This window comes from Pleurodeles waltl, chromosome 8 (genome assembly GCF_031143425.1).
Source record: "Pleurodeles waltl isolate 20211129_DDA chromosome 8, aPleWal1.hap1.20221129, whole genome shotgun sequence".
NCBI lineage: Eukaryota > Metazoa > Chordata > Amphibia > Caudata > Salamandridae > Pleurodeles > Pleurodeles waltl.
Genome location: NC_090447.1, coordinates 769,458,690 through 769,474,279, shown reverse-complemented (window position 1 = coordinate 769,474,279; position 15,590 = coordinate 769,458,690). Strand labels below are relative to the sequence as shown.

General features: G+C 40.7%; 1 protein-coding gene across 3 annotated transcripts in view; it reads right to left on the bottom strand.

The window, feature by feature from the left end:
• The window catches only part of PHKA2 (phosphorylase kinase regulatory subunit alpha 2), a 512,688-nt gene that overhangs the window by 206,221 nt on the left and 290,877 nt on the right, over positions 1-15,590 (bottom strand). For all 3 annotated transcript variants that reach the window (XM_069205013.1, XM_069205014.1, XM_069205015.1), the window contains exons 17-19: positions 5,399-5,543; positions 4,507-4,585; positions 991-1,160 (exon numbers count right to left, since the gene is read on the bottom strand). In XM_069205013.1, coding sequence (XP_069061114.1) covers positions 991-1,160; positions 4,507-4,585; positions 5,399-5,543 — 394 coding nt within the window. The remainder of the gene's footprint in view (positions 1-990; positions 1,161-4,506; positions 4,586-5,398; positions 5,544-15,590) is intronic.

The window sequence follows — 15,590 nt, the reverse complement described above, 5'->3', positions numbered from 1 at the left end:
TCCTGTCTCTGTTCAGCCAGAAGTTTGCGCCCTGTTTTCCAGTCCTAGTCCTGCCTTTGCTTCAGCCTGAGCCTGTTCCCAGTTCCTGTCTCTGTCTCTTAGTTTATCCCTTCTGTTTCTGTTTCCTCTCTGTATTTGTGTCTGGTAAGTGTTCAATCAGTCTTCACCAGTGTATAAGTGTCCTCCTTTTTACTGGGGTTGGCTCCTGGTTTCCAGGGGGCAATTCCAGCCCCCATCCTTGTCTAGTGTTATACGTCGTCTTTCGTGCCTAACAGTGACAGTGTGCTATTGCTGTTTTTCCAGGAATCGCCACTGTGTTTCCAGCTGGACCCACAAGAGCTTGTCTTGTGTATGTAAGTACTATCCTTGTTTGTGCTATAGGGTCCAGAGACAGAATCACTTCTGCTGCCTCCTTTCTATGGGGCTGGCAGGGTGACTATCTGTAAGAGCAAACTGCACAGAGGCATTGACATTCCCTGTCACTGTGGGAGGTTCTGCACTCTACCCTGTGTTTAACCCCAGAGTGTTTGCCCATTAGTAATCCGTTTCCTGTTTGTTCACACAAGGGTTGCTCTGCTTTTACTTTCCTGTTTCCTGTGCCTGTCCATAGCTGTCCTTTCCTGTGTATGCCTTTAGCTGCTCTTCTGCCCCAGTACACGACCTCTTTAGGATATTCGGTGGCCTCAAGGGGTGTCCCAACCAGAGTCCTGATCAGACCCGCCCGAAACCGTGACATTATGTGGAAGGACAAATGTCCAAAACGGACACAGCTGACAAGAGTGTGAAAATGTTTTTGAAAGCTTCTCCACTTTATACAATTGCCAGCTGTGGAAAACTTTAATTTTGCTCACCTGATAGGTCATTCTGTAATGAGAAGAGTTTTATGACAGCGTACATGTTGCAAGACCTATTCTTGCTTCATCAATCTTATTACAAGCCACATACAGAAAACATGTCTCTAGCTGCAGAAGCCACAAAGGCCAACTGTACCTTTTTCATACATGATTTCTGTGAAACCACCTATTTCAGATTCATTTTCAGGACTGTTGTAGCCTTCATTTGGATCATCAAACAGCTTTTCATCACAGTCCGGATCCAAGAAACTCAAATGAGTGTATAATGAGGTAGTAAGGAATTCGGAGAGTTTGCCTAACTGTACCCTGAAAAGAAAAACAAAAGATGAGAATATGAGATGTACAACTGTTCAATCATGTTACACAGCATGTCAGCAATTAAGCTGTATTTTTTTCAAAAGTCACCAGAGAAGCATCATCAAAAAATAGCTTCAAGTAATAGATACAAAGCCCCTGATACATATGTGCTTCAGAACTAGGCCAAAGAAGACATTCTTACCTTCTCATTACACTGTAACACACAGACCCTAAATGTAAAACAAATAACTCCTAGATACTGTGAGAAAGCAGAATCATGCAATTACAAACCTTAATGCCAATGTTTTAAGAGCATGCAAATGCTTGTGTATGTCTTAACATGTACTGATATGTTTTATAACTGAAATGCAGTATTGTTTCATATTAATCTGAAGTGCCTATCAATATGTTGGTAAACGTTCATGTATTTCTGAGGCCTAGAAGCCATTTTATTCAGTGTTGTACAATTGCAAATTTTCTGAACTGTGTACTACGCATAGTTGTGTTTTGAGGAATGGCCCTATGAAGTGTGAATTATTATAGAAATTAGTGGAGTCAGTATTTGTTTATATTTTAGTATCTAGTCTTTAAGGAATTGTTGCATTCGTTCTCATGAGAAGACCAAGCCTTCTGCTCATAAGTTATTTTTGTACGAAGTAATAGTTTCAATCATGTGTTCACACTGTCACTGACTTGTTTTGAGAAAAAACTGTATAAAAGAATAAGTAAGTTGTATGGATGTTTTTGCTTGCTTCGTAGTTATTTTTTCATTAAATACGTTAGACTTTTAATCTTCCCCAAGTGTTGAGTTTCGTTTTACAGGTGCACTTCAAAACCTTGAGGGGCTTATTGCAAAGGCTACATAAAACTGGCGAGTAGTTAACAGTGTTTTAAAGGTGGCTGATATGCCATATGGTACATATGGATCCACAATTCTTTCTACAGTATTGGTTTTTTTTTCCAGAAAAAGCATCCTACCAGGCGGTATCATGAACTTTAAAGAACTACATTCTCTTTCCAAGGAGGCTCTGGAATAATTCAGTCAGATTTGTTTGGAAACCTTTCAAATAAATAATAACAAATGATGTTGTACGATACATTAAAGAAAGTTAAGATGTTTATAACACAAATGTGCAAAACACATATATGTTTCAGTAATTACCAAGAGTAAAGGGGCTAATCAGTACAGGGCATTTTAGTTGGGAAGGAAATTCAAATACATTGGATGAATCCCACTCACTAACCATATAGAAAACATTTTGAATGGCATGCTGCTGAAGGATTATTAGATAAAACTAATAGACAATAAGCATAAAAAGTATTCTCCGACAGATTTGCAAGCCATTTTTTCTACAAAGGCTGTAAAACACTAATTTAATTTGGACTTTTAATTCCAATGGGGTGAGCAACGAGAGTTATCAGCCTCATAACATTTACTTGATACACGGTAACTCTACATATTTGTGTCTTTAACCCAGAGACTGAGAAATAATTAAGGGATTTGGGACATGAATTACACATTCCCTGGCTGAGTCTTTACTTCTGTAGGGAACCATAGACTTCTATCTGAAATGGTAACTCAAGGAGGGAATTATCAGCCTATTTTACAGGGCACTACTAAAGAAGCTTGAAGTGTCACATTTGTATTCAAAAGGAGGGAATGGCATAAGCATTTGATCGACCCACGAAAACTAAGCACACCAAAACAGGCAATTATTCCTCTCTTTTAACCCCATGCGGTCCTCAAAGGCAGCATGCTATGTGATATCAATTTACATACTGTGGTAGAATCCCTACACTGCCACTTCGATGGACACCGAGGAATAAAATTTGTCTTAACAGGATTCACATATAAAACGATTGTGGGAAAACAGAGCGCAATTATGACCTGATAAACATTAATAACTTTTGTGAGTTTTTCAATTATTTGTTTAATGCTTTTTCAGCAGTCCAACTTGTTTGTTCCTGCTACATTCTCACTCAAAAGCTTGCAACTGGAAATTGTACACATCAAATTTCTGTAGAAAGGGCAAGGCAGTTTTTAGCTACCCTGTTCTATAGGAATGCAGTATTGGTATCAGTAATGTGGTGCACAGCCTCTGGCGTAAGGAGTACGAAAGGAAAATTACTGACAAAGTCAATAGGTTTGGCATAGGGCATGCAGATATGCAGACAAAAGCCCTCATTATATGTTCCCTAGGTTTAGGCGTGGAGATCTTGGAGTACTGGAATCTCTGATTCCGACCAGTAACCCTACATCTAATTCATAAACCTACAAGTCATATTCCCCTAAGGATGAATAAAATGCAAACCGAGGAACAGTTATTGCCCATCTCCAGGCAATAACAGACCCAAATCCACACACATTCACCATCTGCTTGGAGGGGATGGTATATGTGGTGGTGTGGGGCAGGGCAGGTTGACAGAAGACTTGGTGAGGGGGGAATGTTTGCTGCTACCCCCAAAGTGTAGATAGAGAGTGGATGAGTCCAGGTGCAGCAACAGCCGGCAGACCCTGCAGTTTTTCCGTAAAGTCTGGCTTTATTGACATTGGGCCTGGCATTTTCAGGTTCATAGTTTGCAGGCCTGATAATTCCAGTCCTGGGGACACCAGGAAAGTTAGACTTGCATGGAGTAGTACCCTCTCAGGAATATCACCCTGGGCCACTTGTAATGAAGATCTAAATTGCCATTTTCTTCCAAGTAATCATGATTATGGATAGTATTTATGTGACATTTGTACCTTAAGGATGCCCTCGAGTTTAACTGTCTTCATGCATGCAAGGGCGCTGGATAAACTGCATACAATGAGTACTTTTCACTTGTGCTACATGTACTATGTGTTAAAAAAGGCCACAATGTCTCCTATTCCAAGTTTTGAACATTGTTTGCTCCTGTGTTCATTTGTCTGTAGTATAATACATTTGTCTATATTATTTTACGCACTCAACGTACTACTTTAGGAGGTATGGGTTTGCATTGACTCTCCAGGGTGCTTGTGCTGTTTCTGTCCCATAGCTCCCCCCCCCTTTGTATCTATTATTAGGGATTTTATGCCAAGCAATGTCATTTAGGGCTGTGCCCATGGATATTTTCAGCACAAGAAAAAAAATATGTGCAAGCACCTGGGAAAACATTACTAAAGCTTTGCCTCTGCCTTTAGTTGCCAATAGTGAAAAACAGCATGGCACCAGACGCTTCTCAGCCAAAACAAAGGCAGGCCTCGTTTTGACAAGATACTTACCGGCCTTTCAGAAGATCAAGAAAAACGGACGTGTTCACATATTCTATCCTTCAGACAGGAATCTGCAGACTTATGGAGATAGTTTGGTTTTCAACTCAATGGTGGACTTACCTAGCTCCTCCAAAATATCCATCTTCTAGTTTTCTTATGGTCGTAAGAATCGCAGGGTCAATGTCAGACCCATCTTCATCTAAAATAAATATTTGTATGATACAATTACTTTTTCAGGGAACTATACATGCTGCACTTTAGTTGGGTCGTAAGATAGACATTGCAAGAGCTTTTCAGTAAACACTTCCCAGTAATCTAGGACCCAAGGTTTCCTCTTTATGGTCCTTACTTAAGTCACTTAACCGGTATTAAACCAGCCATCTTCTGCTGCTTCAAATTGCCCTTTACCCAAAGCAGGAAATCTATCCACGACAGGCGTTCTGTGTGAAGAAAAGGTTTTTCACTTCTTGATTTCCATGTAACAAGGTCCATGAAATCCTCCATCACACAGATTCCAAAGGTGCTTCTACACCAAAACAAACAATGTAATGTGGTTCTACCTGAAAAGGCCAAACCGGTGGCAAAAACAAAGTGACAGAAGTTGCTATCTGACTGGCAACAAAGGCAATAACTAAGTTCTAAGAAGAACAGAAGAAGTCAGGCAAAATCTGAAACAATGTTCATTCCCGACCAGAACAGAAACAATACTTGGGTCTGAGGAAGAAACTGGTTATAGTGCAGTGCCCAGGCCTTGATGAGGGGGAAATAGAGCATGCCCCTGGATTCTGGTCTGAGAAGAATATACTTTTCATGTATCAAGTTACTCTGGTACCTTTACATTCTGGAAGTCATGCTCCAGGAGAGTTCAGAGGACGGCAGCTATGAAGTACGTGTACAGATAAGTTTAAAATATTGACTCTTTATTCATATTATACAAACACATTTCAACAGAAATTCAGTTAGCAATATTTGTAGTCAATACCATGCAAATGAGATATAGAATGTTAATTACTGAGCATCGTGTGGGTGATGGGGAAGGTGAGCATAGGTCTTCCGGTCATCCGCCAGCAGGAGCACAGGTAAGATAATTCTGTTCTAAGCATCTCCACGATCATTCGGTTATCCAGAGCCAAGTAGAAATGGTGAAGGTCTGTAAACTGAGGAACAAGCACAAAGAATAATTTAGCATAGGATTATGCTAAATAGCTGTCTATTCTCTGTTGTGGCCCACCATGTTTTTTTTTAAAACATGCAAGAGTCTAGTACTATTAAGGCAACAAAAACCCCACTCTTTCATTTCACTTTTGAAGTTAGTGTTCTTTTATGTTCTAAAGACTACATGTAACATTTTACTCCTCCGCTTGCGCTCATAAACTAAATGACTATTGTTTCTTGGGAGGACCAGTGTCAATGATTCCTAGAAAATACCTAAACAAGGCTGTCTAGTTTCATGTTTACACCTTAAGCAAATATTGCGTTTTCAGCCTGCAGAAGATTGCTTTCATGGGCTCCAAACCTCATCCTGGAAAATGATGTCTAAATAGGCAGAACTGGTGAAGTTTTCACACGTGATATGGGACCACTTCTCAACTATATAGTGTCTTTAAATAAGGAAGGGGCAAGAAACAAACATATTATGTTCTTTATATTGTTTTAATATAAGGAGGGTCAGGACGTCCACATAAAATACCTATTTCTTTACATTATGAAGGATATTTCAAGTTACATCAGCATTCTGAGGTTTAACGGCACTTGGTATGTGGCCTTGTGCTCCTATATGGTCACAGTGCATGAAATATACCCATTTATAATTCACAGGAAATAAAAGTCATTGAGTATATTATTATGCGAGTGAGAGATCTAAGGGCTACATGTATCAAAGTTTTTTTTGAGACTCGCAAATTGCAAGTCAGAGTGACTCCCCCCAGACTCACAAGGGGGTCGCAAATGCCCACTTCATGATTGTTCATGAGGTAGGTCCAGTGCTTAATTTGTAAATAAAGAAAAAGATGGCAGGTAGAGACAAATTTAAACCTAAGTTGTAAGAACAGTCCTACATTCTGTTACTTCTGAGTTTATTTATTTCTCAAATTTATTTCAAACTATTTTTTTCAAATAGCAAAAAGGATCTATGGTAATATAAAACTTATGTACATTACAACGATAACTATAAACAAAATATTGCTTCACAAAACACACACAATAGACCACATCGATAAAAACAATGCTGCTAATATCGGCTCCCGTGTTCAGCGCGTCAAAAATGGAGCTAGCACTTCAGCGCGTATACTGAAAAACGCGTCTTCCGTGTTGGAATCGTTACTAAGCGACGTCACGCACTCAAAGTGCGTGAAGACGCGTTTTTCAGTATACGCGCTGAAGTGCTAGCTCCATTTTTGACGCGCTGAACACGGGAGCCGATATTAGCAGCATTGTTTTTACTTCGGATGGGCGTATATAAGCAGCTGGGTCCATCGCTTAAGTTAACTGAAGATGATATACAGGATTTCTGTTTCCCGTTTTTATCTCTATAACTAAGAACTACTATTGCCCTTCTTCAGTCCTGATGAGGCCCTAAATCAGTAGGCCGAAACGCATTGACTTCTTTGTATTGCAAGTTTATTGGGCTTGTCAAATAATGGATTATATTGTAAAGACTTGAGATGCACTATATCACGCTTGTGTGAAAGAAATGCACAACACGTTGATAATTGATTGCACGAAAAAGCCCAGTTTCTTAGCAAATAGAAGTGGATCACATGTGGAGTTACAACAGTGACCACCATTCAAATACATAGGGCATTATCCTAAGAGGGTTTTTATATTGTTAAATCTTCAATGTGGTCTATTGTGTGTGTTTTGTGAAGCAATATTTTGTTTATAGTTATCGTTGTAATGTACATAAGTTTTATATTACCATAGATCCTTTTTGCTATTTGAAAAAATTTGTTTGAAATAAATTTGAGAAAGAAATACACTCAGAAGTAACAGAATGTAGGACTGTTCTTACAACTTAGGTTTAAATTTGTCTCTACCTGCCATCTTTTTCTTTGTCGATGTTATATTTACCCTGGGCAGGGTAAAGTTATAGGGTTCCCCCTGGTTTTGTGCAGTAATTTGTAAATAAAAACATGCCGGTGCTCAAGGTCCTCCTTCTACACAGGCGGCTGCTGCAATTAAATGTGGGAACAGGAATACTGAGGCAGCGTAATCCTGACGTCATCTCGGGCCTCTTCAATCCATTTAAAGCCACTCCCTGCCCCTTCAGCTCACTCTTGCAGCTTTTTGCTTTCTCCCATTGTGACGCTTTTTCGTTTTTCTCTTCCTCCGTCTTTCCCATATGTGTCTTTTGCTCGCAGCAAATGCTTGGGGCAGAAGAATAAGCGCCGGCCCTGAAAAATAATTGCCGGTGCTCAGCACCGGAAACAACAAGCACAAATTAAGCACTGGGTAGGTCGCAATTTGCAACCCACCTGGGAATGGCGGCCCTCACATGGATGGTGGCCTGCTGGAGACAGGAAAATGTGATGCATTACAAAAACAAAAAATGAAACGTTTTTGTTTCATTTTTTCAGAGCAGGCAGTGGTCCGTAGGACCACTGCTTGCTCTAAAAAAATGTTTTCAGTGACATTCACAAAGGGGAAGATCCCTTCCCATTTGCAAATGTGCTAGCACCAGTGTGACACTGGTGCTAACTGCGATTGTTTTGCGACCGCATTCGTGGTCACAAAATAATCATACACAGGACTGTGAGTCGCAATTAGGGAGGGAACACCCCTTCTTAATTGCGAGTCGCAATCCCGTTTTGCGATTCGGTAAAAAGTTTACCGAATCGCATAACTGGGTTTGTGCATCAGGAAGTGCATTTTGCACATCGCAAACAGCCAGATTCGCTGTTTGCGACGTGCAAATTATTCGTACATGTGCCCCTAAGTCACTTCAAAAAACGTAATGTAGTCTTGAAAACCAAAAGTAATCGTATGAACTGAAAATTAAAAAAGGAAAGGGTCAACTTGAGGAATTTTAGCCTCTTGATGTGGCTATGGAAATTGAATTTTTAACAAAAATTATGGTTTGCTGGAGAGAGAGTCTGGTGTCAGCAACGAGTGGCAAGAGATGGTGATTAGCTTGATGTTAGAGAAGCGGGTACATGACCTTTCATTGGCCAGTGTCCAGTGTAAAGATATGATTACTTCACTGTTGGCAACTGGCACCACTAAAAAAGGATCAAGATGCAAAAGAAACCAAAAAACATTTTGGGCTGGTGTGGCAAAGAAAATGCCCAAATGACAAGACACAAAAACTGCAGCTGAATGTGGGTGACTGTCCTGTCATGAGAACACAGATTTAATCACTCAATTTTATGTCAAGACCCTGAGGCTAACAGTATGCATCAGCCCCTTTAATGCTATCATTCAGCAGCCATTATGAAGTCATCAAACATCAGAACACAGACAAATAACAATCCAAAGCTATAAATGTCCAGGAAAACAGCTGTCTTCCTCCTTTTATTGCTGCTGCTCAGTGAGGTAAGTACTACTTCCTTATCTTTATATTTTAAGTTATCAGAGCGTAGCTTATTTCGCCTTTTGTTAATCTGCTGATTTGCCCATTCGAAACGTGTTACCATGAATGATCTGTCATCTTGTAAAAACAATTTAATATAATTTTATTTAGACCTTCTTTTGAAGAGTTCTTGTGTGCATAACCTTTCTTGTCTCTGATGTTGTAATTCACGTATTTCTTTGCTACAATTATACTGGCCACGGTGTTGTAACTCATTTATCTAGATTCAGTGTCATTTTAACACAATTCTGTGCTCTTCACTCACCGCACTGGTGGTGGTGGTCGCGCAGGCATAACGGTCGGATCTACATCAGTCCGCCCGTGTCAGTGCATGGTTCTAACAAACAGAGGCCATACATGCCTCATGCCTCTCTCTGTGTCGAACACTCCGTTTCCAGTCTTGATCGCGTGCCCGATCCACATTTATCTTCTCTGTCGGTGCGCAGCTCTGACAATTCGGGCCATGCACACCAATCGCGTATCAGGCCGAAAACCAACCAACCAACGGTAGGAGAGCGTGCTGCAGTGTTTAAGCATGCGCCCTCCTACTTTGTTTTAACCCCTCCCTCTTTCTAGTACGCTCCTTCTGATCCCTCTAGCTCACCGTCCTTTATAGTTTTTCCACAGAACCCCTGACCGTTTGTGTGACAGGAACAGATGATCCGCTTTTCTAGCGTTTGATTTATTTCACTTGCGATTTATCCTTTTAAGAGAAAGGGGAATTCAACGTATTATCTATTTAGATTACATCTTAATTATGGATCAGGACACATGTCTTTTGAAAACACACACAAACCTCGCAGTTCAAGTGCTAGAGGGTCTAGGTTTTGTAGTAAACAGAAAGAAGGGGGATCTACCTTCTATTATGGAGCAGGCAGGAAGCCTGAGTTCTTCTTTTGAAGACAAATTGAACGAGGCCCTTAAAAAAATTACAGATGAAGTCTCTCTGAGAATGGATAAGAGACTAGAATTAATCTTGGCCAAATCTTTTGTGACAATGAATGCCTCTTGTCAGAAAATGATTCTAAGAAACGTATAAAAAGGTGAAAAGGTCAACAGAAAGAGGAAACACCTCAGTCACGCCTCAGACACTGTTGAAAAGAAGAAGAAAGCTGCAGAGGGAGCACAGATAGCATGTATTGAAAGACACAAAGACAGTGCCGGATGGGCATACAGGTCCGAATAAGAAGGACCGTAAGGGTCAGAAACATTGCTCCTTTTCTTGTGAGGACTCCTCTAGGAGAATAGAGATTCAATTAAGCTGTTCATCAGACTTTGAGTCAGATGACATGGAACAAAGTAGGCCCAAAAAAAACCTTTCTGATGATCTCTTTGACGTAAGAGAAGACGGCTCAGCATCTAAAGGGAGTGATGCACTGACAGACCCTCTAGGTCAGTTCATGTTTGACACCCTCCTTATCAAGCATCCTCTTTCCCCGGAGTAGACACCCTCAAACCACGTGGGGGAATATGTCCAGTTCTGGATGAGGAGGGAGATCCCAAAGGAGATGCGGGCTCGCTTGAGATCTGAGTGCCCCAGACCCTCAATCCCTGGCCGAGTCTTATCTACTCCTGAATTGGACCCTAAAATTATAGCCTTCTTAGGAAAGTTGGACGGGACCCAAAAAAGGGTATGACAAAAGCCTACGCTCCTGCCAGGATAGACTCTCAGACGTAGTGAGCCCCCTTGAGTAAAATTTTTTATATGGCCAAGGAGGCCTACATCTTAACAAGAGAATAGACATGAACGAATTACATCAATGGGTCCAAAGATCAGTATGCTTTCTGGGTAATGCCAACACGGCCGTCTCAATAAAAAGGCGTAACAGTGTCCTTTTAAAGTTCGACCCTAAACTATCAGAATTAGCTGGCAAGAAGGAGGGTCCCTCAGCTGACGGTTTCCTCTTTTGGGAGGCCTTCATTAAGGACCTCTCAAAATTTGTGGAAGCAGTTTGCTCTCTACAAAAATCTCAGAGAGACATAAGGAAAAATTTCCAAGAATGTGTTTTTGGCTTGATCGGGAGAACAAGGGGTCGGTTCTCCGACCAAGGACACGGAATTCCGAGAAGCTCTTTCAACAGATTCTTCTGTAATTTTCAAGGACAGACCCTTATCAGGCGTGAAACTTCTACCCTCAGAGACAGACAGCACGTGGAAGAATCTCCAGAGGAGAGAGGAAAACCAGGGACCTCAAGGTAAGCGCAGATCATTTTGTTATCCCCTTAAAACTGGGCCGCGAACTTGCCTTGTTCTCTCAGAATTGGCTTTAGATCACAAGAGATACCTGGGTTTTAGAGTCCGAATAAAATGTATAGACGACTGATACAAGAGACACTACCAAGAAATAAATATTTATTTTTCCAAAGATCAGGTAAAACTGATAGACTTAAAGGTTCACGAACTGATCCTAAAAGGTGGAGTAGTCCTGAAAGAGGACCCAAGACCAGGCTTTATAAGCAACATCTTCCTAATGGAAAAGAAAGACAAAGGATGAGACCCGTAATAAACTTGAAAGATTTAAACAATCAGGTGGTGTATCATCACTTCAAAATTGAGGGTATCCACTTGTTAAAAGACATTTTTCAGGAGGGAGCTTGGTTAACCCGCTTAGATCTGAAAGATGCCTATCTAACCATCACGATTTGGCAAGAACATCAGAAGTTCTTGATATTTGTTTGGCAGGGAAAGGTATGGAAGTTTGTTTGTCTCCCTTTTGGTCTTTCGTCGGCCCCATGGTATTTTACCATGGTTCTCTGGCCTGTGGCAGCATTTTTAAGAGAAAGGGGAATTCAACTTATTATCTATTTAGATTACATCTTAATTATGGATCAGGACAGGTGTCTTTTGCAAACACACACAAACCTAGGAGTTCAAGTGCTAGAGGGTCTAGGTTTTGTAGTAAACAGAAAGAAATCGGCTTTGGTTCCAAGTCAACAGACTCAATTCGTGGGTTTTATTGTAGACACAACAGGAGGTGTATTACGTTTGCCCAAAGAGAACTTGAAAAGAATAAGGAAATAAATGAAACACCCTGAAACTGAATGTTATCTCCTTCAGAATGGTATCTGGTATCATAGGTCTTTTATCATCCTCTATTCAGGCCATTTCCCAGGCCCCTTGAATTAGCGAGACTTACAGAGATTGAAAGGCACACAATTGAGAGAGGGATAACCGTATTCACAGAAGATAGCCTTGACTTTGGAGGCAAGAGTGGAACTAAAGTGGTGGTTGAGAAATATGGAAGCCTTGAATGGGCGTGGAATTTTTGGAAAAAATGCAGATTTGATTGTGGAGTCAGATGCAAGCCTAGAAGGTTGTGGGGATCGTTGTGGTTCTTTGACAATTGGCGGTCGCTGGAGTGTTCAGGAAACGAATTTGCACATAAATTGCTTAGAGTTATTGGCAGGTTATTTTGTAATAAAGTGTTTCGCGGGGAGATCCGCAAAATGTGCAGTCCTACTTCGCATGGACAACACATCAGCAGTGAGATGTGTGAACAAATTAGGTGGACTGCGGTCCAAGGGCCTGGCGGGACTGGCAATCATATTTGGGATTATTGTCTCCAGAGAGAGCGGTTGATGCAAGCGGAACACATTCCTGGCCTGAGGAACGCCCACACAGACTTGTCTCCACGACATTTCCAGGATCACAGCGACTGGATGTTGAATCGGAATGCCTTCAAAAAACTAGACGAGATTTGGGGTCCATTTAAAGTAGATCTGTTTGCCAACAGACTGAATACACAACCACAAAGGTTCTTCAGTTGGAAATCAGACCCTGAAGCAGAAGGGGTGGATGCTTTCATACAATGTTGGAAGGGTCTATTCCCCTATGCATTCCCTCCATTTTCAATGATCGGGAGAGTATCATGAATGATTCACAGGTGGAAGGAGTGTGTTGTGGTAGTTACCCCTTTATGGAAGTCACAAGCATGGTATCCAATCATGCTAGAGATTAGTGTGGACTTTCCAATTCTCCTACCATGATTTCCAGAGGCTCTACAAGGCAGTCAAGGATAATTACACGACTTCGTAATATGTGACCAACTGACCCTGGTAGCTTGGAGACTTTCAGGAGACTTTGGCAAAAGTCGGCTTTCATCAGAGTCTTATTGATGAAACCTGGGCCCCTGGGACTAGGAAAGCATATTGATTGGCATGGAACAAGTGGGTCTGATGGTGTCGGGAGAGGGAATTTGATCCTGTTTCAGTCAAGGTGGTCTAAGTAGCACATTTTTTGTCTGAACTTTTTAGTAAGGGATTAACCTATAGTACAACCAACCTATAAAGATCTGCTATTGCTGCGGCACATAGTTTGGTCAATTGCTTATCAGTAGGACAGGACATCATAGTGAGGAGACTGTTAAGGAGTATTGGTATAGCAAAACCTCTGGGAACCAGGTACATTTACCTGTGGGATGTTGCTTTAGTTTTTAAGTTTATTGAAATCTTGGAATCTTTCTTTATGAGATTTGTCTCTAAAACTACCAATGTTTCTTTGTTTGGTTTCCTTTAGAAGGGTGTCCAAAGTGAAGGCCAGGCAAGTGTCAAGTAGAACTTTTATCTCTGAAGGTTTATGATTTAACCTTAAAAGAGAACAAAGAGAGAAGTTATGTGTGGTCAGATGTGTAAAAGAGTATGAGTGGATAACGGTAAACCTGAGACTGGTTGATGAATCTCAACTCCTAATTTCTTTTAAACACCCTGTTAAAGGGGTTTCCTCTCCAACCATTGCAAGATCGATGAAAGAATTCATGTCCAGACCAGGTGTGGATGTGAATCTGTTTAATGCTCATTCAGTGAGAGGAGCAGCTGCCTCGAAAGCTTGCCTGAAGGGTGTCAGTCTGCAAGATAGTTTACATTGCGCTGATTGGTCTTCAGATTCTATTTTCAAACGCTTTTATTTTAAGCCAATTAAGAGTGTAACAAAATCTTTGGTTGCAAAATTTTAAACTTGCATAATGTTAGCCTCCGGGATTTGACATAAAATGTAAATTGTCATTAACGTCAATGTACAGAAAATCTGGACTTTATTAAAGACACGGAGGCTAATATTATCCCACCCTGCTTACACCCCTCCCTAACTCAGCTTTATTTTTTATAGGACAGATATAATCCCTTAAGACACTCTGCGCAAGCATGAAGTTTGTGAAATTTGACGACTGTTGAGATCCTTGCAACTACAATAAAAGGGGGACATTTATAACTTTGGATTGTTACTGTTCTATGTTCTGATGTTTGATGTCTTTATAATGGCTGCAGAGTGGTAGCGTTAAAGGGACAAATGCATAATATTAGCCTCTGTGTCTTTAATAAAATCCAGATTTTCGGTACACTAAAGCTAATGAAAATCTACCTTAATTCATAAAGAAGATCTTTCTGAGATATACATGAGTCAACTAAAAGTGGGTGAAGTGGATTAGAACTCCCAAAAGGTCTCAAGCTATCACTGAGTAGTAGGAGATCAGTTGAATAAATGTATGTAACCAGCCTAATAAATAATTATTTAGTCCTAACCATAAACAACAACTGCTGTAACTCATGATCCAAGAGATTTATAAGCAAATAGTAAAGCCCTCCAGACCGACCTTTCCCACACTAAATCCATTCACTGACAGTTCAGTGAAAAAGTACGCTACTCAATTACACTTCTTATACCTAAGCCATTAGACCAAACAGAGTTATAGGTATGAATCAGAAAATAATACTCAAAATTAAATATCTTATGATGTCTCATACTCTGGCCTATTGGGAAACCTAGACCTATATGGAAACACAGTTGTCAGACTGATAAAACTACTATGGTGCTATACTGATGGCACATGTGTGATATTCAAATTTTGAAAAAAACATTATGATATAAATGTGTGATCCAGAACGCATGGCTCACACAAACCCAAAGCCACTCCTTAAACGGAAATCATATCCATCTGTGCTGAAGCACATATTTAAGAACAACCTGATTTAATAAAAAAGGCAGCAGACAACCTCAATATCCATGGCCGTACCACAGTATCAACTGGCCAGATGAGATTGCCTATACATTTTACGGTATAAGCTAGGTGACTACAATTATGCAATGTGCACCGGCCTTGTGCCCCTTTGTTTTCAAAAAGTGGTATTTAGTATTGCAAACAAAACAAAACAAGGGCAAGTGAAGTTTGGCTAATTTTAAAAAAGCAGCTGCACAGACAATATAATGCTGAGGAAGTAGTAAGCCTATGGAGCTCCACTACTTACTCTTTCTCTACATAAAATGAAAGGAGATAACAGTGTGACAAGATGGTTATCAAACCGGGAGAGCAGAATCACTGAGATGTGGGTAGTAGCGCTTTGCATCTGGCTTTGTGAAATAAGTTGAGGGTGATGTTGTGATCATAACTGAGAAAAAAGCAGCAGGGAACTGCTACGCAGCATGGGACACAAGTAATGTCACCAGCTTACTGAGTAGAGTAGGGGAGAGGGGCATCGAGGGAGACAGATCAACAGAATGGCTGGTCAATATGAGGAACTAGTTGGCATTTTAAACTAGAGATTTATTGTAGGATACGCTGAAGCTGCAAGAACAAATTAGAATGTGGAGGGAGGTAGTAACACGACTGGACGTGGATTCTTGGGTGACTGTGAACCCTTGGGGG